The sequence below is a fragment of the Chiloscyllium plagiosum genome, chromosome 20 (assembly GCF_004010195.1).
Source record: "Chiloscyllium plagiosum isolate BGI_BamShark_2017 chromosome 20, ASM401019v2, whole genome shotgun sequence".
NCBI classification, from domain to species: domain Eukaryota; kingdom Metazoa; phylum Chordata; class Chondrichthyes; order Orectolobiformes; family Hemiscylliidae; genus Chiloscyllium; species Chiloscyllium plagiosum.
In genome coordinates this window covers 35,904,256-35,931,625 of record NC_057729.1, presented here as the reverse complement: position 1 = coordinate 35,931,625, position 27,370 = coordinate 35,904,256, and the positions used below count along the sequence as shown (strand labels likewise).

At 41.7% G+C, this 27,370-nt stretch overlaps 1 protein-coding gene across 11 annotated transcripts in view; it reads right to left on the bottom strand.

The window, feature by feature from the left end:
- Positions 1-27,370, bottom strand: part of dnmt3bb.1 (DNA (cytosine-5-)-methyltransferase 3 beta, duplicate b.1) — a 334,528-nt gene that overhangs the window by 230,042 nt on the left and 77,116 nt on the right. For 9 of the 11 annotated variants that reach the window (XM_043710533.1, XM_043710530.1, XM_043710537.1 and 6 more), the window contains one exon: positions 23,241-23,317. The exons of the other annotated variants lie outside the window; for them this stretch is intronic. In XM_043710533.1, the coding sequence (XP_043566468.1) occupies positions 23,241-23,294 (54 nt within the window). In that variant the 5' untranslated portion in view covers positions 23,295-23,317. The remainder of the gene's footprint in view (positions 1-23,240; positions 23,318-27,370) is intronic. 11 annotated transcript variants of the gene reach the window in all.

Genomic DNA, 27,370 nt, shown 5'->3' with positions numbered 1-27,370 from the left:
CCCTTTGGTCCAACAAGTCCACACTGACCCTCCGAAGAGTAGCCTACCCAGAACCATTCCCCTACGTTTACCCCCAACTAATGCACCTAATGCTATGGACAATTTAGCATGGCCAATTTACCTAACCTGCACATCTTTGGATTGTGGGAGGAAACCAGAGCACCCAGAGAAAACCCACATAAACACGGGGAGAATGTACAAACTCCACACAGACAGTCGCCCGAGGCAGGAATTCAACCCGGGACCCTGGCGCTGTGAGCTAGCAGCACTAACCACTGAACCACCGTGCCGCCCTTTTATTGCTTCAGCTAACATTCTCTTAACCCCACATAGCTGAATGTACATTCAGTAACAAAAAGGAGCCTTGAGCAGGGCTATTTAAAAGAAGCAACTTCTCACAGGTTAGTTTCTGGGTGATTTCTTCCAGCTTTTCTGACAATTCTACAACCTTATTTTTGCATTTTCCACACCTACTTCAAGTTTCAGAGTGCATAATTCACTGGACCCTGGGGCAGTTCTGGCAGATTGGAAAACAATAAATGTTTTCCACTGTTTAAAAAAAGTAGACAAAAAATGGGGAATTATAGGCCTACTCCTGCTCCTATTTCTTAAGTTCTTATGTTCAAGAAGACAGGGAATTTTGTAGCAGGTGCTGAAGTACCAGTTTTGATTTGAAGACTTCTTCACAACTCCATTTCTCCCAAACGGTGTACACTAGTAGGCCCTTCTCGTGGAATACAGCTTGATTAGGAGAATGTTGAGAGGCCATTCGGAATCTCACAAATGGTTTACCATAAGAAAGAGAGAGTTAAGGAGAAGAGAGACAATGTCAGCTTTGTTTAGACTGTTCAGACAACAATTCTGCCAACAGTAACTCAGAGTGCAATAGAATAGTTCCTCATGGAAATCAGCAGCAAATGTCAACAATTACGTGTATTTCTATAATACTTCTAATGTGTCAAAATGTTCTACGATGCTTCACAGGAATATTATAAAGCTAAATTCAATACAGAAGCACATAAAGAGCCATCAGCACAGATAATCAAAAGTTGGTTAAAGTAGTAAGTTTTGGGAACATCTTAAAATGAAGAAAGAGAATTCCACTTTGAGGTTGGGAGGAATTCCAGAACTTCAGGTCTTGGCAACTTAAACCATGACCACCAATAATAGGAATTAAAATTGGGGATACTCAAGGAGGCCATAATTACAAGAGCACAGATATCTTGAAGTGTTGTGGGGGCTGGACGAGATGACAAGGGTAGAGAGGGACAAGATAATGAATTTGAAAACAAGGGTGAGAGTTTGCATGATCTCGAGTTTACGGAGAGTAAGGAATGCATTGACATTGATTGTACAGGTGACCATGGAAATGAACTCTAAATCATCTGGATGGTTTTTGGGCTGGAGATACAGTATCATCACGAAGGATCTCTCTTCAAAGACAGCTCTAACCCATGATGCAAGGTGTCACTGATCGAATATATTGAGGTCATTGTATGTCTATTTTGCCGAGCACCAAAACTCAAAAAGAATTCAGTAACACACAGCACATCACACAGGTCAAAATTCACTGCACTGATCACAGTTACGAAGTCATCTTGAGAGATGAAAACAGGTTCATACACTTTGAAGCTTTTACCCTTCCACAGGTGCAGCACATCTAGAATTCTTGTAATCTACTGGAGAACAGATTAATGGATTATCAAAACACTGCAACCCCATGTGAACACTAATGTTCAAAACTAACATAGCAACAATCTGAGCCACTGGACTTTGCAAGGCAGAAGTCTAAGCAACAATTGCAGCACTTAGATCTTTGATAAAGGACAGCATGATCTGTGATTGAAGCTAATATGCTGACCATCTAAAGTTGCACTGTGCTTTGTCCAGAGTTCACTGTCACTGCCATGCTAGAAAGGATGGGCTCCAAGAGCCCTTTACCTCACATGCTTGATCCCTCCATATTTTTTGACATCGAACCAAATTTTCTGGCAGACTTGGCAATGTATTAAATAGTTTTGTTGTGTATAGCTATCAGTCTTCTTCTGCAGAAGAACTGATATATTACCTCACCCTTCTCCCTTGTCCTGGCTGCAGCCCTGCTGATCAGGATGTGTGACCACTTGGATCCCACCTCTGATCTATCCATGCATGTGTTGATACCTTAATTGGTAGCTATAACCATGAAATTAAATGACAGGAGTCATCAGTATCATTCTCTTTGTGGCATTCTTTACCCTGTTTGGGCAAGTTTTACTTAAGCGTACTGGTACTTGAGGGGAAAGGCATATGGACATGGTTATGGACAGTGGGTGGTGTAAAAATAAAGTAAGGGATACATGTTTGTGCTGTCTGCAGCTGTATGTCAGAAGAAATGATGAGGTGGAGGTGATGCAGGATGTGTTCAGAATGGTTAGATATGAGGATACCAGAATCTTCACTGGATTTAGCTCTACCACTGACCATAACCTAAACAATGGTCATTCCAATAATGTCCAGCACTGCATCTTCTATGAGGAATAAAGCATGCAGACACAAATCTCTCCTTCCAGTTAGTTCCTGCTGCCTTGAGAGGTGCCCCAGTTTTTCCTTTTTTTGGCTGTTGTAAATAAATAACTGACAACGTGTGCACGCCATGAGTTTCAGGCACAAGATCTAAAATACTAAAGTGTGTGAGGAAGACATGAAGCATGTGCATATTTGTCTGGCTATTACCTTCCATATAAAATCCAATACTGCAAGTATAGCAATGAGCACAATCCGATTGGTGTGTGATAAGAAACTATGAAAGTTGATTCCAAAACTAACTTTATCACTACATGCATCTTTCCAGATTGCAGGGCCCAGATAATGACCAAGTGTGGAAAATTGTTGGTGAAAACATCTCTGAAGAAATAAACAATTCTCTTGACACTATTTGTGTCCCTTCAGATACTGAAGCAATCCATGGCCAAACACAGCAAGATCTGGACAATATTCAGGCTTGGGCTAACAAGCAGCAAGTAATATTTACACCACATAAGTGCCAGATAATAACAATCTCGAACAAAAGAGGATACAGTCATTGCTCCTGGACATTCAATAGCACTGGCATTACTCAATACCCTACTATCAACATCCAAGGGGTTACCATTCACCAGAAACCAAATTGGACTGGCCATATGAATACCATGGCTGCAACAGCAGGTCAGAAGCTAGGAATCTTGCAGCCATAAACTCACAAAACCCTGTCCGCAATCTGAAAAAAGACTCCACCATTTGCCTGCAGCTTCAAAAGCACTCAAGAGGTTTGACACCATCCAAGAAAAAGCAGTCCACTTCACAGACACCACATCCACTAACATTCAGTCCCTCCATCACAAATGCATACGACAGCAATGCGAACCAACTACAAGGCAATGCAGCAATTCACCAAGGCTCTTCGAACACACTTTCCAAATGCATCACTGAAAGGACAAGGGAAACAGATACATGGGAACACCATGACCAGCAATTTCCCCTCCAAGCCACTCAATGTCTAGAAACAAAAAATTCAATACTTAGAAACCGTTTTTTTTGTTTCAGCAGCAAGAAGAGCGCAAGTGTCAACCAGGAGCCTGATGGGAAGGTGAGTCACTGATTAAAAATTTATCTTTGAATATGCTGAGCGCATGCTGAGCAGGAGCAGACACGAGACTGCTGAGTAAGTGAAGTAATATATTTGGGTGGTGCATTATCTGAAATACTATTTAGGTAGTGTCTCCCACCCAACCTCCTCCTCTTATCAAAAAAAAAGTTCTCTGCACCAGTTTAGTAAGGTAACTAGTTTTCTTTTATACTTTAGTTTTCTACAGCTTTTTTGAGAATTTAGAGTAGTGGGAGTGGCAGTTAGGGCAGTTGAGTGGTCCTCCTCCAGAATGTGGGAAGTAAAGATCACCACTGGTGTCCCTGCTGACTTCATCTGCAGGAAATGCACCCAATTCCAGCACCTAAAAACCATGTTAGGGAACTGGAGCTGGAGCTGGATGAACTTCAGATCATTCGAGAGATGGAGGGGGTTATTGAGAGGACTTACAGGGAGGTAGTCACACCTCAGGTACAAGAAAAAGGCAGATGGGTTGCAGTCACAGGACAGAAAGAGAACCGGCAGGCAGTGCAGGGAACCTCTGTGGCGATTCCCCTCAATACCATTTTGGATACTGTTGGGGGGGGACAAATTACCAGGGATAAGCCGTGGGGTATAGGTCTCTGGCACAGAGTCTGTCCCTGTTGCTCAGAAGGGAAGGGGGTAGATAGGTAGGGGGCAGATAGGATATTCTGTGGGAACGAGATAGACTCATGGCTAGTGTGTTGCCTCCCAGGTGCCAGGGTTCATGATGTCTCTGATCGTGATTTTGGGATCTCTGAGGGGGAGGGAGAGCAGCTCAAGTCATGGTCCACATAGGCACTAATGACATAGGTAGGAAAAAGGGTGGGGATTTAAGGCAGAAATTCAGGGAGCTAGGGTGGAAGTGTAGTGCTAGAACAAACAGAGTTGTTATCTCTGGTTTGTTACCCAAGCCACGTGCTAGCAAGATGAGGAAGAGGGAGAGAGAGAAGTTGAACACATGGCTACAGGGATAGTGCAGGAGGGAGGGTTTTGGATTCCTGGATAATTGGGGTTCATTCTGGTCGGTGGTGAGAACGTGTATCGGGTATAAGCAGGTAGGGAAAGAGTTAAGTTCTGAGTTTAACCTCTGAACAAGAGTTTCAGCTGAGCATGACTCAGATCAGATAAGAACTTGCAGTTAACAATGGGTGCTGGAGGCAAGGGTCATGGGTAAACAAGGGTGAAAAGCATTCATTATGTACAGCGATTTAACCATTTTGGAAGCATTCAGTATGTAAGGTCAGTTTAACAAAGTGAAAAGTATTCATTATATGAAGTATGTAAGGTCAGTTTAACAAAGTGAAAAGTATTCATTATATGAAGTCAGTTAAGGTTAAGAACATTCATTGTGTAACAGAAGACAGCTTAATCTCTACTATTGACACTCGCTGATTGTAACGGTCACACAATCAATACTTATGGTGCCTTATCTGGATGCTCCTTCCTGTAAAGTGACTCTATAATTCATTAAGAAACTGCTGTTCGAGAGAGAGGACCGTGAACGCATGTCTCTATGTACATGGGTGATTGTTCTCTCTCCATCCAGAGCCCAGAATAAAGTTGAAGGGGGTAAAGCCATATTGTGTCTCTGAACGTTTTGCTTCAACTGAGGGGGGAATAGGACAACAGTGGGACCTCTACAAACAGGATGGTCTACACCTGAGCCACAAGAGTTCCAATATCCTGGGGGGAGAAATTGGTTAATATTCTTTGGGAGGGTTTAAACAAATTCAGCAGGGGGGGATGGGAAACTAGCTCTACTGTCCAGAAGGTTGACAGCAGTGAAGTCAGAAATGACATTTCAAGGTCGCAAGAGTTCACCGGCAAGCAGGAAGGTGGTTTGAAGTGTATCTATTTCAACGCCAAGAGCATCCGGAATAATAAGGTGGGTGAAATTGCTGCATGGGTTGGTGCCTGGAAATTTGATGTTGTGGATATTTCAGAGACATGGATAAAGCAGGGTCAGGATTGATTGTTGCAGGTTCTGGGATTTAGATGTTTCAGTAAGAACAAAGAAGATGGTAGAAGGGGGGAGGTGTGGCATTGTCAGTCAAGGACAGTATTACGGTGACAGAAAGGATGTTTGAGTATTTGTCTACTGAGACCGTAGGGCCTGAGGTTAGCAACAGCAATGGAGAGGTCACCCTATTGGGAGTTTTCTATAGGTCTCCGAATAGTGCCAGAGATGTAGAGGAAAGGATTGCAAAGATAATTCTGGATAGAAGCGAGAGTAACAGGGTTGTTGGTATAGAACATATGCATTATGGTTGCAAAAAGGAATTTGAGGACTTGTCAGGAAGGAAGTTGTTGAGCGCGGGAGCCATGGTTTACTAAGGAAGTTGAATCACTTATCAAGAGGAAGGCGACGGCTTATGTCAGGATGAAATGTGATGGCTCAGTTAGAGCTCTTGAGAGAGTTAAAAATTGGCCAGGAAAGGCCTCAAGAGAGAGTTAAAAAGAGCCAGTAGGGGACATAAGTCATTGTTGGATAGGAACAAGGAAACCTCTAAGGCTTTCTATCAGTATATCAGGAATAAAAGAATGACGAGAGTAAGATTAGGGCCAATCAAGCATACGAGTGGGAAGTTGTACGTGGAGTCAGAGGAAATAAGGGAAGTGCTAAATGAATACTTTTAGTCAGTATTCACACGAGAAAAAGACAATGTGGTTGAGGAGAATACTGAGATATAGGCTACTAGACTAGATTGGATTGAGGTGCATAAGGTGGTGGTGTTAGTAATTCTGGTAAGTATAAAAATAGATAAGACCCCTGGGCCCAATGGGATTCATCCTAGGATTCTCTGTAGAACCAGGGAGGAGATTGCTGAGCCTTTGGCTTTGATCTTTATGTTGTCACTGTCTACAGGAATAGTGCCAGGGAGACTGGAGGATAGCAAATGTTTTCCTTTTTTCAAGAAGAGGAGTAAAGACAATCCTGATAATAATCTTAGTAAGTGAGCCTTACTTCAATTGTGGGTAAAGTGTTGGAAAGGGTTATAAGAAAAGGATTTATATCATCTAGAAAGGAACAAATTGATTGTGGATTGTCAACATGGTTTTGTGAAGGGTACGTCGTGCCTCACAAACCTTACTGAATTGTTTGAGAAAGTGACCAAACAGGTGGATGAGGGTAAAGCGGGTGATGTGGTGTGTGTGGATTTCAATAAGGCATTTGATAAGGTTGCCCATGGTAGGCTATTGCACAAAATGCGGAGGCATGAGATTGAGTGTGATTTAGCGGTTTGAATCAGAAATTGGCTAGCTGAAAGAAGGCAGAGGGTGGTGGTTGATGGGAAATATTCATGTGTAATTCAGTTACTCGTGGTGTACAGCAAGGATCTGTTTTGGGTCCACTGTTTGTCATTTTTATAAATGACCGAGATGAGTGCATAGAAGGATGCATTATTAAAATTTGCAGATGACACTAAGGTCAGGAGAGTTGTGGATAGTACTGATGGATGTTGCAGGTGATAGAGAACATAGGTCAGTGGAAAAGTGTGAGGTGATTCACTTTGGAAGGAGTAACAAAAAAGCAGACTAGTGGGCTAATGACAAGCTTCTTGGTAGTGTAGATGAGCAAAGTGATCTCTGTGTCCAGGTACATAGATCCTTGAAAACTGCCACCCAGGTTGATAGGGTTGTTAAAAAGGCATATGGTGGGTTAGCTTTTATTGGTAGAGGGATTGAGTTTTGGAACCATGAGCTCATGTTACATCTGTATAAAACTCTGGTGCTACCACATTTTGAGTATCGTATACAGTTCTGGTCACCACATTATAGGAAGGATGTGGAAGCTTTGGAAACAGTTCAAGGAGGTTTACTAGGATGTTGCCTGGTATGGAGAGAAGATCTTAGGAGGAAAAGCTGAAGGATTTAAGGCTGTTTTTGCTAGAGAGAAGGTCAGGAGTGACCTAATTGAGACATAAGATAATCAGAGGGTTAGATAGGTTGGACAGTGAAAGCTTTTTTCCTCGGGTGGCGATGGCTAGCATGAGGGGACATAGCTTTAAATTGAGGGGTGATAGATATAGGACAGATGTCAGAAGTAGTTTCTTTACTTAGTAATAGGGACGTGGAACCCCTGCCTGTAACAGTAGTAGACTTGCCAATTTTAAGGGCACTTAAATGGTCTCTGGATAGGCACATGGATGAGAATGAAATAGTGTAAGTTAGATGGGCTTCAGATTGATTCCACAGGTCAGTGCAATATCAAAAGCCAAAGGGCCTGCACTGCGCTATAATGTTCTATATTCTCAAATGCCCTAACTGAGCCTTTGTGTCTTCTCCTAACAAGCCTCCTTCTTCTTCTTGACAAGAGATTCAACTTCTTTAGTAAACCACGGCTCCCTTGCTCAACCACTTCCTCCATGCCTAACAGATCCATACTTATCAAGGACCCACAGTAGCTATTCCTTTAATAAGCTCCACAATTGTGCCCATCCCCTGCCATTTCCTTCCCTATCTTATGCATCCTAAATCTTGTCTAATCGCATCATAATTGCCTTTCCCTCAGCTATAACTCTTGCCCGAGGTATATACCTAACCCTTTCTATCGCTAAACTAAACATAACCGAATTGTGGTCACTATCACGAAAGTGCTCACCTACCACCAAAACTAATACCTGGCCAAGTTCATTATCCAGTACCATAATCCAATGTGGCCTCACCCCTTGTCGGCTTGTCTAATACTGTGTCAGGAAACCATCCTGCACATTTTGGACAAAAACTGACCCATCTAAACTACTTGAACTTTGGTATTCCCAGTCAATATTTGGAAAGTTAAATGCCTGCAGAGCAACTACCCTGTTATTCTCATTCCTATCCAGAATTATCTTTGCTATCCTTTCCTCTTCAGAGAGTTACAGGTTAGCCAGGAAAGACCTAAAGAGAGAGCTAAAAAGAGCCAGGATGGGACATGAGATGTCATTGGCAGATATGATCAAGGAAAACCCTAAAAGGTTTGTAGGTATATCAGGAATAAAAAAATGACTAGAGAAAGATTAAGGTCGAGAGTGTGTTGCTGGAAAAGCACTGCCGGCCAAGCAGCAGGCGAAGAGCAGGAGAATCGATGTTTCAGTCATAAGCCCTTCATCAAGCCAATTCCTGATGAAGGGCTTATGCCCGAAATGTCGATTCTCTTGCACCTCGGATGCTGCCTGACGGGCTGTGCTTTTCCAGCAACACACTCTCGACTCTGATCTCCAGCATCTGCAGTCCTCACCTTCTCCTAGAGAAAGATTAGGGCCAATAAGGATAATAGTGGGAAGTTGTGCGTGGAGTCAGAGGAGATAGAGGAAGCGCTAAATGATTTTTTTTGTTGGTATTCACACTGGAAAAAGACAATGTTGTCGAGGAGAATACTGAGGTACAGGCTACTAGACTAGTCAGGGTTGAGGTTCACAAGGAGGGGGTGCTAGCAATCCTGGAAAGTGTAAAAATTGATAGGTCCCCTGGGCTGGATGGGATTTATCCTAGGATTCTCTGAGAAGCCAGGGAGCAGATTGCTCAGCCTTTCACTTTGATCTTTTTGTCATCATTGTTTAGAGGAATGGTGTCAGAAGACTGCAGGATAGCAAATGTTGACCCCTTGTTCAAAAAGGGGAGCAGAGACAGCCTTGGTAATCATAGACCAAATGAGCCTTACTTCACTTGTGCATAAAGCGTTGGAAAAAGTTATAAGAGATAGGATTTATAATCATCTAAACAGAAATAAGTTGATTAGTATAGTCAATATAGCTTTGTGAAGGATAGGTCGTGCCTCACAAACCTTATTGAATTATTTGAGATGGTGACCAAACAGGTGAATGAGGGTAAAGCGGTTGATGTGGTGTATATGGATTTCAGTAAGGTCCCCACAGTAGGCTATTGCTCAAAATACACAGGCATGGGATGGAGGGTGATTTCGTGATTTTTATCAGAAATTAGCTAGCTGAAAGAAGACAGAGGGTGGTGATTGTTGGGAAATATTCATCCTGGAGTTCAGTTACTAGTGGTGTACCGCAAGGATCTGTTTTGGGGCCACTTGCTGTTTGTCATTTTTATAAATGACCTGGATGAGGGTGCAGAAAAATGGGTTGTACATTTGCAGATGACGCGAAGGTCAGTGGAGTTGTGGATAGTGCTGAAGGATGTTACAGGTTACAGAGGGACGTAGATAAGCTGCAGAACTATGCTGAGAGGTGGCAAATGGTGTTTAATGTGGAAAACTGTGAGGTGATTCACTTTGGAAGGAACAATAGGAAGGCAGAGTACTGGGCTAATGGTAAGATTCTTGGTAGTGTAGATGAGCAGAGAGATCTGTGCCCATGTACATAGATCCCTGAAAGTTGCCACCCAGGTTGGTAGAGTTGTTAAAAAGGCATGTGGTGTGATAGCTTTTATTGGTAGAGGGATTGAGTTTCAGAGCCATGAGTTCATGCTGCAGTTATACACAACTCTGGTGCAGCCGCACTTGGAGTATTGCGTACTGTTCTGGTCACTGTATTATAGGAAGGATGCTGAAGCTTTGGAAAAGGTTCAGAGGAGATTTAATGGATGTTGTCTGGTATGGAGGGAAGATCTTAAGAGAAAAGGCTGAGGGACTTGAGGCTGTTTTTTTTGGAGAGAAGAAGATTGACAGGTGACTTAATTGAGACATAAGATAATTAGAGGATTAGATAGGATGGGCAGTGAGAGCCTTAGTCCTCAGATAGTGACGGCTAGCACGAGGGGACATAGCTTGAAATTGAGGGGTGATAGATATAGGACATTTGTCAGAGATAGTTTCTTTACTCAGTAGTAGGGACGTGGAACTCCCTGCCTGCAAAAGTAGTAGACTCACCAACTTTAAGGGCACTTAAATGGTTATTGGATAAACATATGGTAGAAAATAGAATAGTGTAAGACAGATAGACTTCAGATTGGTTACACGTGTTGGCGCAAAATCGAGGACTGAAGGGCCTGTACTGTGCTGTAATATTCTATGTTCATAACTCTGTTACTTCACTGTTACTGGGTCAACATCCTGAAACTCCCTAACAACACTGTGGGTGTCCCAGTAGCTCTCTTTTTTTTCCCCCCAACGGCAATAAGTGGTTGGCGATAAATGCTGGCCTAGCTAGATGATCCTGCAGTCTATGTATGAATTTTGTAAACATGATGTTGTTACTGATTAAAACTACACTTTTAAAGTTTATCTTCCCCTTCACACTTATGCTTTTTTCTGTTCTATATGTGACAAACTGTGTCACCTTTGATTTCACAATAGTGGCTTTCATTTGTGGACAAAAACTATGCAAGATACTCTTCTTTAAAGTTCCAATGTGCAGAAAAATTAGGTAGCTGCACCAAGATTGTAAGTAGGTCCCATCAGAGATTCAAAGCACAAATTAGAGCAGACAATTAGCCCAGAGCTCTGAAGAATAGAGTTTTTCAAAAATCCCATCGATTATTCTTTAAAAGAAAGGGATTAATGTCAGAGTATGAGAAATAGGCTTGGGGGCTGGGATTGATGGATTGTTAATTGTGTATTTTAATTTTTATTTAACCTATTAACATTCAGAAATGTTATTACAGACCTCTGGAGCAGGTGAGATTTAAATCCGGGGCTCTTGGTACAGGGGTAGGGACACAACCACTGTGTACAAAAAGGCCGCATCAATTGTACTTTTCTTAATTTAACCCATTTCTCTAATCAACCTGTTCAGCTATGTTATTACACATTTCTGGAGCAGGTGGAACTCGAATTCAGGCTTCACGGTCAAGGATGGAGCTTACAGCAACAAAACATAAGAGACCTTGCAGAAGTTTATAAAATCATGAGAGGTGTGGATAAGGTGAATAGGCAACATCTTTTCCCCAGGTTGAGGAGTCCAAAACCTGAGGGCAAAGGTTTAAGGTGAGAGGGAAAGGATTCACAAAAGACCTCAGGGGCAACGTTTTCAAACAGAAGGTAGTGTATGTAATAGAATGAGCTGCCAGAGGAAGTGGTGGAGGTTGGTACAATTACAACATTTAAAAGGCATCTGGTGGGCTACATGCTGATGAAAGGGACGTGATTAATTTAGGATATCTGGTCAACATGAACAGGTTGGGCCAAAGGATCTGTTTCAGTACTGTATATTTGTACAACTCTAAAATGTGACCAATGTTTTGCTTGCATGTACATTAAACATAGCCCCCATCCTAGTGGATTTTTAAAAAATTGACAAACACCAACAGCACAAAATGAAAGGGATATCTCCAATCTACTGTAACAAAAATAAATTTAAATTGCCTCCTTTAGTTTAATAAAAATTTAAATTTTCTTGAAGTTGGCAATTCCCTCCAGTCCCCCCACTCTGTGTTCATACTTCATGGAAGGCCCCTTATCAGTACCCTATGTGCTCTCTCTCCAAGAATTCCTAGGTGACCTCAGAGACAGAAAGGAAGTGGGTCTGAATAGCCACTATACAGACTCGCTGAAGGCCAAGGAACAGGTTTTTGGATCAGGCTATGTTCTCCCATGCCAGGTGGCCAAAGATCAGCAGGGCTAAACTGAAGTGCAAGCTTGACGATGGAAGAGGAACTGAAACCACTAATATTCAAAGTAAATACAAACATAGATTCCTCCAGTCCACAGAAATTGCAGGCAACTCAGAAAACCCTGAAACATAGAAAATAGGAGCAGGAGCAGGCCATTTGGTTCTTCAAACCTGCTCTGCCATTCATTAAGACCATGGCTGATCATCCAACTCAGTGCTCTGATCCTGCTTTCTTCTCATACCCTTTGATCCCTTTAGTCTAAGAACTATGTGTAATGCCCTCCACACCAAATCCCTATGGACAAAGGGGGACGTCTGCATGGATAACCTTCATAATAGAACTCTGCTTCCTCTAGATGGCCGAACAGAATGCCATACTGTACCTACATGATAGGCGGTGAAGGATATGTCAACAGCCTATACATGAAACTCCATGGTGCACAAGAAATTTTCAAGAAATGGCTCCATTTGAGGGTCCAAAGTTTTCAATGAGATATTGAGGTGTCACAATGATGAGGACTCCTATCTGGAGAGGATCAACTCAGACAGAAATGCTGCACACACCTGAGCCTCGAAATACTCAAATGCAGTTTGGGACTAAGTACTACATCGTTGGATTTTGGATGGTATTGGTTACAAGTTGGATGCTTACCAGGAATTCATGGTGTGGCAGACAGCAAACTTGTTACAGAGCACTGCATCAGGCAGAATTTTACTCCTAATATCCATATTTTCCTCTTCAAAATCTCAGTAAAACTGACAAACTGAAACACAGGATATATAAATAACTTCAGTTAATAGATTACCAAACTATAAAAAATATTTTTTTTTCCATAGGTTAGGATTTCTGCCTCAAAGAACCAGGGACTCTGTTCGATTTCAGCCCTCAGGCAACTGCCTGTGTGCAGTTTGCACATTCTCCCAGTGTCTGTGTGATTTCCTCCGAGTGGTTTCCTCCCACAGTCCAAAGATGTGTAGGTGAGGTGGATTGGCCGTATTAAATTGCCCATAGTGTCCAGAGGGGTGTAAGGTTAGGTGGATTAGCCATGGGAAATGCAGGGCTATAGGGTGGAATGCTCTTCGTTAAGTTGCTGTGGATTCAACAGGCCAGACGGCCTGCTTCTACACTCTATGCTATGATGATTTGGTTACTTAGCTAAGTTGATCTTGCATTCACAACAAATAGCTGACAAAACCTAACTGAGCCAATACACTTAAGCAAGTCAATCGCTGACTGTTGTTTTTCATATCTAACAGATACATATTTTAGCCTACTGAAACACGAAACCTTCACACAGCTGGAACTGTCATTCATGCAGCTCACCCAAGAAATCTGATATTTTGATGGCGTAACAGTGGAAGAAATTCTAACCAAGGAAACATTAACCATACCATAAAGATGGAAGTCCCATATACATACACACTTTCCTTTTTATGCATATAATGAATGTCTATGTGTCGCACATTTTTAGCAGAAGAATTGTGAAATGGTGCAAATGTGCAATTTTGTACATACATTATGCATTTCCAATCTGCTTATTTTGGCAGAACTGAATCAAACCGAGCATTCTTTGAACACACTCTCTGCAGCTGTTAAAGTAGCAAACATTAAATAATGACAGTCCAACTGTGGCGTGCAGCTTATCTTAACTCAGGGTATGAATGTGATGTGCAAGGGCAGTGATAGACAGAAGGTGCCCATAATATCGCAGGGTAAATTATGTTGAGATAGGCATGACATAATCAGAACCCAACTTTTAAGTATCAATAATGTTCCTCCTCGTGGTAGCAAAATGCTGCCAAAATCAAGTACAAGTAAATGTCAGTGAAATAACTCCACCGCCAGTATGCCATCACCAAGTCACCTTCATTTACACATGGAAAGTCTTTAACACTGATCCAACTCAGAGTGTCAGGAATGTCTGACACTCCTGGTTTTATCTGTCAGCCAGGGCTCCCTGAGTAGACCAGGTTGACAGCCCCAATTGGAGAACTCATACTCTATCAGGTCCACCTGGCTGACATTACAATCCCTCCAGTCAAAGCCATTTTAACCATCCATCTGCATAGTCCTGTCAGGCAGGCAGTGTCATAATTGAGCTGTTGAGTGTTGAGATTCCTAGAATAATTACCACATGCCCAATCCAACCTGACTCTAGCTGTTAGTGTGACCCTAACTCAACTGCTGGACCAACTCATACTGTGATGCTGGGTCCAACTTGTTCTCAATAGTTTCCCCAAGCATTACTGTCAACTCAATGCTAATTAGCTAGCACCAGTAAACTTCCTAGAAAATGTCAGTTCTGATGCTCAGAGTGTAATGCTAATAACCTAGAGGTAAAGCGCTTAATTCTTTTAGTTTGTAAAGTTAATGCAGTCATACTGTTCATAGCTGTGGGCCAAGAACTCCAGGTTCAAGCCCCACCTCTTCTAGAGGTACTTCATAGATATATTAATTTAAAATATATGTACCTCTTATAAAGTAAATGTGTTCTTTGGCTTGTATGTTGCAATGAGCTACCAATGTATGCTCTTCTTTGGTTTTCTTATAACAAGTTTCCTTTGATGCAGCAAACTTTCAAGTGTTAATACATAGACAAAATATTTTTCTAAAGTAACCTCATTTAAAATGACACTGTCAAATGTCAGAGAAGAACACATGTTCTATTTTCATGCTAAATTCTTCAAAAATCAGATTAGACTTTTGTTCCTTTTGTGACTGAATGAGTATCAAACCACACCTTCACTGGTAGATACAGGGTGAAAAAGTGTCACAATTTAAAAGAGGCCTAGAAAATTGGTTGTTTGTCTGACATTAAATATAGACTTGAAAAATCTTATTCTTGTTTAAGTTGGAGAAGAGTAAAACAAATGCAAGGGTCCAAATTCTATATCATTAAGATATGTCTGGTGTGTTCAGGTCCATTATTTGCATATGCTGCACTATGTGGGAAATCCTAAATGCTCCTGGCAGACTGAATGATCACTTGTGCAGAAAGTGCCTTTCGCTGGAGCAACTTGAGCTCTGGGTTTTAGAGCTTGAGGGGCAGCTGGGGGCACTAGCGTTTGCAAGGCTGAGGGGTTCATGGACAGCCAGTTTCAGGATGTGGTCACCCCTCAGCTTAAGAAAGTGCAGGTAGAGAGGAAATAGGTGACTGCCAGAAGGAAGGAGACCAGACTGTAAGTGACAGAATCCCCCAGGTGCAAACCATTATGCAGCCTTCAAAAATAGCGAGAGTGACCGTTCCTCTATGACGGCCAGACAGGGCCAAGGACGTGGCATTGTGGGTAGTCCAACTGCTGGGGTTGTGGTGGAGAGAAAAAAGTGTGGGAGGGCAATAGTGGTCAGAGATTTGACAGTGAGATTGAATAAACAAATGTTTCTTCAGCCATAGACATGACTCCAGGATGGTTTGTTGCCTCTTGGATGCCAGGGATAAGAATGTCAGGTACAAAACATCGTGATGGTGGAGAGTGAACAGCCAGAGATTGTAATCCATGTTAGAACCAATGACAACAGAAGAAAGAGAAATTAAGTCTAGCAATAGACTTTAGGTTGGAGTTAGGTAAGCAATTGTAAAGCAGGACTTCAAACATACTCATTTATGGATTACTCCTCATGCCATACAATAGTGAGCATAGTGAAAGAGGGACAGAGCAGATGAAAGCCTGCCTAGAGAGACGGTACAGGAAAGAGGGCTTTGTATTCCTGAGACAGAGAGACAATTTCTGGGGGAAGGTGGAACCTGTACAAGTTGGATGGGTGACTTGGAAAGAAATAAGAGCCAAATCTTCATTGGGTGTTTTGCTAAAGCTCCTGGAACAGACTTAACTAGATTGGCAGGGAAAATCAAAGTAGTTCAGAGGGGAGAGAAGGTGAGATAGAATTAACAGTTAAACGCAAGTGAGTCTGGAAGGCAGAGAAAATATAGACTAAAGAAACAAGTTTAGCTAGGCTAAATGGAATATATTTTAATGGATGGAACCGGAGAGATTAAACTGATGAATTGAGAGCATAGGTAGGTATACAGGAGGAAAATATCATAGGTTTGACTGATATTTGGCTGAAAAATGGGCAGGATTGGCAGTTCTTCAGACAAGATAGAGGAGGGAAACAGAAGAGAAGTGGGTTTACAATATTGGGTAAGGAATCAATTAGGAGAAAATGAGGACTGCAAATGCTGGAGATCAGAGCTGAAAAATGTGTTGCTGGAAAAGCGCAGCAGGTCAGGCAGCATCCAAGGAGCAGGAAAATCAACGTTTCGGGCATAAGCCCTTCTTCAGGAATCAATTAGAGCAGTGGGGGGAGGATATCTTGCAAACATCATCAAATGAGGCCATATAGAGTCATAGAGATGTACAGCACAGAAACAGACCCTTCAGTCCAAATCATTCATGCCAACGAGATGTTTGAACCTATTCTAGTCCCATTTGCCAGCACTTGGCCCATATCTCTCTAAAGCCTGCCCATCCAGATGCCTTTAATGTTGTAATTCTACCAGCCTCCATCACTTCGTCTGGCAGCTCATTCCACACACTCACCACTGTCTGCATGAAAGAGTTTCCCTTTAGGTCCCTTTTATATCTTTCCCCTCTCACCCTCAATCTATGCCCTCGAGTTCTGGACTCCCCACCCCAGGGCAAAGACCTTGACTATTTATCCTATCCATCCCCCTCATGATTTTATAAACCTCTATTGGATCATCCCTCAGCCTCCAAAAATCCAGGGAAAACAGCCCTAGCCTATTCTAGCTCTCTCTATAGCTGAAATCCTCTAACCCTGGCAACATCCTTGTAAACCTTTTCTGAACCCTTTCAAGTTTCACAACATTCTTCCGATAGGAAGACCAGAACTGCACGCAATATTCCAACAGTGGCCTAACCAATGTCCTGTACAGCCACAACATGACCTCCCAATTCCTGTACTCCATGCTCTGACCAATAAAGGAAAGCATACCAAACACCTTCTTCACTATCCTATCTATCCGTGACTCTACTTTCAAAGAACTAAGAACCCACACTCCAAGGTCTCTTTGTTCAGCAACACTCCCTAGGACCTTACCATTAAGTGTATAAGTCCTGCTAAGATTTGCTTTCCCAAAATGCAGCACCTCGTATTTATCTGAATTAAACTCCATCTGCAACTCCTCAGCCCACTGGGGGGTCCATCTGATCAAGATCTCATTGTAATCTGAGGTAACCGTCTTTGCTGTCCACTGTACCTCTGATTTTAGGGTCATCTGCAAATTTACTAACTATATCTCTTATGTTCACATCCAAATCATTTATATAAATGACGAAAAATAGTGAACCCAGCACCGATCATTGGCACTCCACTGGTCACAGGCCTCCAGTTTGAAAAACAACCCTCTCCACCACCACCCTCTGTCTTCTACCTTTGAGCCAGTTCTGTATCCAAATGGCTAGTTCTCCCTGTATTCCATGAGATCTAACCTTGCTAATCAGTCTCCCATGGGTAACCTTAACGAACATCTTTCTGAAGTGGTATAGATCTCGTCCACTGCTCTGCTCTCATCAATCCTCTTTGTTACTTCTTCAAAAAACTCAATCAAGTTCATGAGACATGATTTCCCACGCACAAAGCCATGTTGACTATCCCATATCAGTCCTTGCCTTTCCAAATACATGTAATTCCTGTCCCTCGGGATTCCCTCCACCAACGTGCCCACTACCGATGTCAGGCTTGTGAGTTCCCTGGCTTGTCCTTACCACCTTTCTTAAATAGTGGCACCACATTAACAAATCCCCAGTCTCCCGGGATCTCACCTGTGACTATCGATGATACAGATATCTCAGTAAGGGACCCAGAAATCACTTCCCTAGCTTCCCACAGTTTTAGGATACACCTGATCAGGTCCTGCAGATTTATGGGTCAGAAAAAAAAACACAAAAGGGGCAAACAAATTGTTGGGCTGTGAGCTACAAATCTCCCAACTGTCAGGCAGAGATAGAGGAACAAAATTGTAATTAAATTTCAGGGAAATGTACAAATAATGTAGTAATAGTAGGGGATCTGAACTACCCAAGTATTGGGATAGTTTTCGTATGCAGGACAGGAAGGGAGCAAACGTTTTAGTGCATCCAAGAAACTTTAGTGCATCCCTCAGCACATAGTCCTGCAACTTGGAATGTGCCAGTCTGCAACACTTGGTCACTGTCAACTCCTTGCTCTGAAAGACCAATACAATTCAGGCAGACCAAAGACTGTCTTTCACCAAGTTGATGGCCCTCCAGGTGTAGTTGATATTTGTCTTGGTGTGCACCCCAGGGAAAGACCTGACAGCACAGAGTCCTGCAACATGGTGCTGCTCAGGATAAACCTCAACAAAAATCACTGCATCTCTCTCCAAACTTCTTTTGCCAAGGCACATTCAGGACAGAGATGTGTAAAAGTCTTTATCCCCCTTCAGCCACTTCAAGGGCAGTGTGCAGTAGGGCAGGGAGTCCAGATATATATGAAGAGTCTCACAAATAGTGCACTTCTCGCCAGCAATCAAGCAATATCCTGGTGCTTTTGGAAAGTTCTGGCGATGAGGCATTGTGCCAAATGACATTGACAGTCTGCTCAAGAAACAGCCCAACAGGATCCATCCTCTCATTTTCCCACTGGTCTCAAACTCACTGCGTTCTGACCACTTCCTGATGGACTTGTTGTCAATGGTGTTTTTCTTTAAAAATTTCTCCATGAAGGACAGATGATTCAGAACAGTCCAACTACTTGAGGCATTCCGTGGCAACTAGGCCAGACCCATTCTTTGCAAAACAGGGGACGGGTAGAACCTCAGTACATAGTGACACTTGGTGTTTGTGCAACGAAGGTCTACGCAAGCTTGATGCAGCCACACACAAAGGTGACCATCAGGATGTGGGTGGTGTTGGGCACAGCAGAGTGTCTCACATCTCACAACCAGGTCTTTATCTGCAATGAAGAAAGCGCGGTGATCCCCTATCTAACGTAAGTATAACATGACAATACTGCGAGGTGTTAAAGGGTTAATTTGCTCTGCTGACATGTAAGAAATTGGATGTCCCGGGGGTGTGGTTTCCTGTCTTGCAGGCAGGATGGGACAATCTAATCACACACTGTTTGGAGGAATAAGTTAATCACACGCTGCTTTCACTCCCCTCATCCATTCATTGACAAAAATTGTAAAAGGTTGGTCTCAGCACAGACCTCTGCAGGCTGACACTCATCAAATCCTATCAAACAGTAAAAGATCAATTTATACATACCCTCTACTTTCTGCCAGTCAACCAATCTTCTATCAAAGCTCATATGTTATGCTCAGTACCATTAACTCTTACTGTACGCAATAACCTTTTCTGTTGCACCTTGACAAATACCTTCTGGAAATCTAGGTACAGTAAGTCTATGGGCTCTGATTATTTACAATGTATGTTATTTCTTCAAAATATAATTTTCTTTTCACAAAACCATGCTGATTTTTTCGTGGTCACCTTATGTTTTCTAAGTTCTTAGCTTTAGCCTCCTTAATGATTGAATCGAATAACTTCTGCAAAACTGACACCGGACCAACTGATCTGTTGATTCCTGTCTACTGGCTTCTTTCCTTTTGAATAGATGGTTATATTTGTTACTTTCCAATCTGATGGACAATTAACATACATGCATCAACTACCTCAGTGACTTCATCTTAGGATGAATCAGCATCCAAGGACTTGTCAACCTGCAGCTCTATCACTTTGCTCAGCACTTCCCTGTTGATTGTCGTTTCACCATTTTAAAATATTTTTCCTTCCATCCACCTCCTGATTTATAGCTACTGCTGGGATTTTTTTATATCTTCTATATTGAAGACAAAAGCATATTTTGACAGTATTAGGCAAGAACTTTCAAAAGCTGATTGGAAAATGTTCACAGGTAAAGGGTCAACTGAAAAATAGCAAGTCTTCAGAACTGAGATAATGAGAGTCCAGAGACAGTATAATCCTGTTAGGTTGAAAGGAAAGACTGGTAGGTGTGGGGAATGCTGGATGACTAAAGAAATTGAGGGTTTGGTTAAGGAGAAGGAGGAAGCATATGTCAGATATAGACAGGATAGATCGAGTGAATTCTTAGAAGAGTATAAAGGCAGTAGGAGTATACTTAAGAGAGAAATCTTAAGTATACTCCTTAAGATTATAAGGAGTATAATCCTTATACTCCTTATAAGGAGTATAAGGGGACATGAGATAGCAAAAAGGGGACATGAGATAGCTTTGACAAATAGAGTTAAGGAGCATGCAAAGGGTGTTAACAAGTACGTTAAACACAAAAGGGTAACTAGAGAGAGAATAGGGCCCCTCAAAGATTCGCAAGGCGGCCTTTGTGTGGTGCTGCAGAAGATGGAGGAGATACTAAATGAGTATCAGTTTTACTGTGGAAAAGGACATGGAAGATATAGAATGTAGGGAAATAGATGGGGACATCTTGAAAAATTTCCATGTTACAGAGGAGGAAGTGCTGGATGTCTTGAAACGCATTAAAGTGAATAAATCCCCAGGATCTGATCATGTGTACCCTAGAACTTTGTGGGAAGCTAGAGAAGTGATTGCTGGGGTCCTTGCCGAGATATTTGTATCATCGATAGTCACAGGTGAGGTGCCGGAAGACTGGAGGTTGGCAAACGTGGTGCCACTATTTAAGAAAGGTGGTAAGGACAAGCCAGGGAACTATAAACCGGTGAGCCTGACGTCAGCAGTGGACAGGTTGTTGGAGGGAATCCTGAGGGACAGGATGTACATGTATTTGGAATGGCAACTACTGATTAGGGATAGTCAGCATGGCTTTGTGCGTGGGAAATCATGTCTTACAAACTTGATTGAGTTTTTTGAAGTAACAAAGAATTGATGAGGGCAGAGCGGTAGGTGTAATCTATATGGACTTCAGTAAGGCATTCAACAAGGTTCCCCATGGGAGACTGGTTAGCAAGGTTAGGTCTCATGGTATACAGGGAGAACTAGCCATTTGGATACAGAACTGGCTCAAAGGTAGAAGACAGAGGGTGGTGGTGGAGGGTTGTTTTTCAAACTGGAGGCCTGTGACCAGTGGAGTGCCACAAGGATCGGTGCTGGGTCCACTACTTTTTGTCATTTACATAAATGATTCGGATGTGAGCATAACAGGTATAGTTAACAATTTCGCAGAGGATGCCAAAATTGGGAGGTGTAGTGGACAGCAACGAAGGTTACCTCAGATTACAATGGAATCGTGATCTGACAGGCCAATGGGCTGAGAAGTGGCAGATGGAGTTTAATTTAGATTAATGCGAGGTGCTGCATTTTGGAAAAGCAAACCTTAGCAGGACCCTGGAGTGCAGGTTCATAGTTCCTTGAAAGTAGAGTCGCAGGTGGATAGGCTGGGGAAGAAGACATTTGGTATGCTTTCCTTTATTGGTCAAAATATTGAGTATAGGAGTTAGGAGGTCATTTTGCAGCTGTACGGGACATTGGTTTGGCCACTTTTAGATTACTGCATGCAATTCTGGTCTCCTTCCTATCAGAAAGATGTTGTGAAACTTGAAAGGGTTCAGAAAGGATTTACAAGGATGTTTTAAGGGTTGGAGAATTTGAGCTATAGGAAGAGGTTGAATAGTCTGGGGCTTTTTTCCCTGAAAGCTGAGGGGTGACCTTATAGACGTTTATAACATCATGAAGGGCAGAAATAGGTTAAATAGACAAAGTCTTTTCCCTGGGGTGGGGGAGTCCAGGGAACATAGCCCCAGCCTGTTCAACCTCTCCCTATAGCTCAAATTCTCCAACCCTGGCAACATCCTTGTAAATCTTTTCTGAACCCTTTCAAGTTTCACAACATCTTTCCATTAGGAAGGAGACCAGAATTGCACGTCCAACTATACAGATCCCATATTCCCCAGTACTGATGACAGTGCCCCACATCCTACAACCTACTTGTCCCACACCAGTCTTTCAGCACACATTCATTTCTCTCATTCAACAGGCATTATCATCGCATCTAGCTATTTAGCACAACGAATTTGAATTCTGTAATGTTGCATTTCCACTATATTTCTGTCGTCAATACAGTTCATAATTCTTCCAGCTCTCTGCGTAACTTGGTTCATTTTCAAACCTGGTTGCAAATTCCTATTTTGTTTTTTTCTTTGTCTTTTCACCTTGCTCAACATCTCTCTTCTTGTTTCCTCTTGACCTCTTTCTCTTACCATGCATTCAAAAACAAAGAGGTAAATATAAAGAGGAAGTATGGAACAGCTTGCACATCCAAAACAAATACTGAAAAGACATACTTTGATAGTTTAGTGAAGAAAGATATCTGAAATAAACTGCAAGACACTTCAGTAATAGTGCAGGTGATGAAGACAGAGAGCCTTCTGTTTAATATGCAACTGTACTGTCACTGCAGCTGTCTAACTCAATTATTGTATTACATCAAACACGTCTTTACATGCAAGGCTACCGTTTTCAGTGAAATGCAGCATCACTCATTTTGGCAACTGAAACCTGTACACATTCCACTTTTATGGCTAACCTTAACAGGTCAGAACCTGCTGTGTATGTTAAATTACAATAATGATCGACTCAAATCACCATCCACTGGCATCTAAAATTAGTATTCAACATGCTTATGCTCCCAGTGAACAACCTTACAAGAAGAGTTCAAAGTTGAAGTTATAGATCTGTACTATATAAACCATCTCTAACTCATTCTATACATGCAATACCTGCATTAAGAGTACTGTCTTGCTCAATTTGCTTTAAAATTACCATGCTCGAATTCATTTCTCTTGAAAATAATTGCAATTCTGTTTCAATTTTTAATGCCTCTGTTCACATGGCTAGATTATCTTCTTCATTAGCAAAAGGGATGTCTATGCTTAAGAATAGTACACTTATCACTTTTAGCACTTACTGTCAAGCATCAATCATTCCCAAGTGAAGCACTGCAGGAAACCAGGCAGATATAGCATAGAAGGTATTTTATCTTCATAAACATGGCTGAATTTGCTCTCACCAGTCTCCAAACGTAATAGTTTAAAACATTCACATTTGTGTTGAATACTTCCATAAAGGCAAGTCACTGATAGATGGAAGATAAAAGATTCTGCCATTACCTGTAGCTTGCTGATGTTACCAATACTTTCTGAGTTACAGTCGTTAGATTTCATTGTCAGCCTCTCTTATTCGTAATCTGTTTTTAAACCACAAAGATTAAATTAGTTTATGGGGTTTTTGACATTCTGGATAAAACACCGATAAATTTAAACCATAAGCTTTTGCGCATTCAAGACAATTGCCAGCTCTAGAAACTTGACCCAGGAGAAGGCATTCTGGATTTTCGTTCTGGTGATGACAGTGATAGTTGTGGAGGGCAAGTTTAATGGGAACAGTGGGGAGAGACCCCAGAAAATGTTTGCAGCCGACTAGATGTAGATGTGGAATGGGCGAAAGGCTGGTCTCAGTACACCAGCACTTTGAGAAAGAGACAATAAAACAGCCCTCAACTTCTCACCCTCTCAACACTCTTCATGCCCCATCCATGCCAAACTACCCCAGTCCATGTCCCAACTGACCAGAGCACATTTTTATTCCCAAAGGTTTCCTCAAGTTTTACTTAAGGGCTACTTTTTGATTTACAAAAATCACTTTTCAGATTTCAAGGGTTCCTTTGTCATTCTTGTTAACTCATTTATTCAGTGATGCAGCCACATTGCAATAATATCTTCTGCACTTTTGCTGACTCACACAGAAATAGAATGGGAAGAACTCATCAACATCATCAATAATTAGACTATAAGATTTCTAATCAGAAGGCCGCCATTTGGTCCCTCAAGTCTTCTCAGCTATTAAATGAGATCATAGCTGATCTCATATTCCACAGCTCTACATACTGCCTTTTACCCAGCACCCTTCCTTCCTTCCGGATTAAAAATTTGGCTAACTCAACCTTCTTTTATATTTAACAACCCAGCCTCACCAGCCCTCTGTGATAAAGAATTCTACAGATTCATCACTCTCAGGAGAAATTCCTCATCTGTATCTTAAATGGGCAACCAGTTACTCTGAGAATATGCTGTATCATTCTACACTCTCCTAAAAAGGGACAATAATCTCTCTTCATCTACCCTCTCAAGCCTCTTGAGAATCTTATATGTTTCAATATTGTCTTCTCTCATTCTTTTGAACTCCATTTTGTCCAAAGTCAACATACTCAACTTCTACTCATTAGAAAACCTCTCTATATCAAGAATCAACCCAGTGAACTTTGGACTATTGCAACGTCACTATATCCTTAATTAGATAAGGGGACCAAAATGCAATCCTCACCTAAAATTAAAGCCACATTACATAAGAAAAGCATTCATTTATAAAGAAACCTTTGCATGTTAACTGGCACAAGATAACAAGCATAAGTTTGCAACCTTTTTTAAAAAATATTAACTTGACACACTTCTACATGCAAAACGCCATCATCCTAAACACAACTCCTGAACGCAGGGTCAAATTCTTAGAACTCCATATTTACGATTCAACTATAATATCTGCTCAACAAGCTGAAGTCATTCACGATAACTCTTGTTTGTTAATTATATAAACAATCTGAATGAGAATATAGGAATCATGGTTAGTAAGTTTGCAGATAACTCCAAAATTGGTGGGACAGTAGACAGTGACTAAGGTTGTCAAAGGTTATAAAGAGATCTTGATCAATCAGGCCAAAGGGCTGAAGAATGGCAGATTAAGTTTAATTTAGATAAATGCTAGATGTTGCATTTTGGTAACACGGGCAAGGACAGGACTTACATAGTACATACAGGGCCCTGTGGAGTATTGTAGAACTGAAGGACCTAGGAGTTCAGGTACATAGTTCTTTGAAAGTTGCAACACAAAAAAACAGGGTGATAAAAAAGGTATTTGGAATGCTTGTCTTCATCACTCATACCATTGATTTTCGGAGTTGGAATGTCATGTTAGAGTTGTATAAGACATTGGTGAGGCCATTTTGGACTACTGTGTACAGTTCTGGATGCCCTGGTATAGGAAGGATATTATTAAACTAGAGAGTGCAGAAAACAACAATGTTACTGGGATTGAAGGACTTGAGTTTTCGGAGAGGCTGGATAAGCTCCACTGGAGAGTAGAAGATTGATTTTATAAACCTTATAGAGGTTTATAAAATCATGCTGAGCACTGATAAGGTAAATAGCAAAAAATCTTTTCCTTGTAGCTGGATGTTCAAAACTAGAGGGTATAATTTAAGATGAGAGGCAAGAGGTTAAAAGGGACAGAAGGACAATGGTTTCACACAGAGGCTGGTTCATATCTGGAATGAGCTGCCAGAGGAAGTGGTAGGTGCAAGAACAGTTACAACGTTTAAGAGACAGTTGGATAGTACCTGAATTAGGAAAAGTTTAGAAGAATATGGGCCAAGTGCAGGTAAATGGGACTAATTTAGTTTGGGAAACTTGGTCAGCATGGATGAGTGAGACCGAAAGTATCTGTTTCCATGCTGTGTGACTCTATTAGCAGGTTAAGTTCAACAAGGGATATTAAATATTTGTTACCCTAGCTATCAATGCCCATTTTTTCCAGAACTTTTTTTTTGTACAAAGGAGGAGACCTCCAATTTGATTTAGGAAAACATACATTTTGTCTTATCTGAACATTGCGTTCTCTGAAACATTACAAAGGTTGTTGCCTCAACTTGTACACAGAGATTTTAATCAATATTCATGAAAATGACTTTTTTCCACCAACCATAAATAAAGAATGATCTTGCAATAAAACAGTGTCTTTCCTATCCTCTGGATGTCAAAAAATGATTCACAGTCCATAAATTATTTTGTTTTAAAACTGTAGCCACTGTTGTAAAAGAGCCCATGACAGCCAGTTCATGCAAAGCAATATCCCACAAACAGGAGCAGGCAGGGATGACTAGTTTGGTTTGAAATTATGTTCAGCATAGACTGGTTGAACCAAAGGATCTATTTCTGTGCTGTATGACTGACAATGGGATAAATATTCAGATAATCTGTTTTAGTGAAGATAGACAGAAAATTTCTATTGATCTTATTTGAATTGTGTCACAGAATCCTCTACATTCAGCTTGAGCAAATAAATAGGACCTTAGTTTAATTTTTTATTTTTAAAAATGCCATTTCTAAAAGGACAAAAATGTCTCAGGGTTACACAGAAAGGTTAGATTGCATGATGTATTCAAATCGCTGGAACGTGGTTTGAATTCATGATATTTAAATTTGTTGGGTTGCATTTTCAATCCGCGGTCATAAGCTGATGCATGGATTGTTTCTAAGTCCCATCCTAGCACACACCAGTGACTGACATGGTGCCAGATAGGGCAGATACCGCATTGACAGTCTTTTAGTGGTACCAGCTACAGCTTGTGTGTGTAACCTGGCTCAATGGGAGTGATTTTAAAGATTAAACATTGCTTTGATTCAGATTGCCATTGCTTTACGCAATACAGCGGACAGGACACCAGAAGCCTCAAAATCCAAATAAGTGCTCAAACACTCACTCATCTGTTACTTAATGGCAACTTTGTGCCACCACATGAATACCTCAGTCTGACCTGCCCTGTCATTTTTCCCTCCAAGACTGTAGGCCAGCAAAAAACCTTTTATGTTTCCATCAGGTCCAGACTCATCCTTTGCCCCTCCAACCTGATAACGCTCTGAGAGTCATAGAGATGTACAACATAGAAACAGACCCTTCGGTCCAACCCGTCCATGCCGACCAGATATCCCAACCCAATACGGTCCCACCTGCCAGCACCCGGCCCATATCCCTCCAAACCCTTCCTATTCACTAACCCATCCAAATGCCTCTTAAATGTTGCAATTGTACCAGCCTCCACCACTTCCTCTGGCAGCTCATTCATTACACGTACCACCCTCTCCGTGAAAGAGTTGCCCCTTAGGTCTCTTTTATATCTCTCCCTTCTCACCCTAAACATATGCCCTCTAGTTCTGGACTCCCCGACCCCAGGGAAAAAACTTTGTCTATTTACCCTATCCATGCCCCTCATAGTTTTGTAAACCTCTATAAGGTCACTCCTCAGCCTCCGACGCTCCAGGGAAAACAGCCCCAGCCTGTTCAGCCGCTCCCTATAGCTAAAATCCTCCAACCCTGGCAACATCCTTGTAAATCTTTTCTGAACCCTTTCAAGTTTCACAACATCTTTCCGATAGGAAGGAGACCAGAATTACACGCAATATTCCAA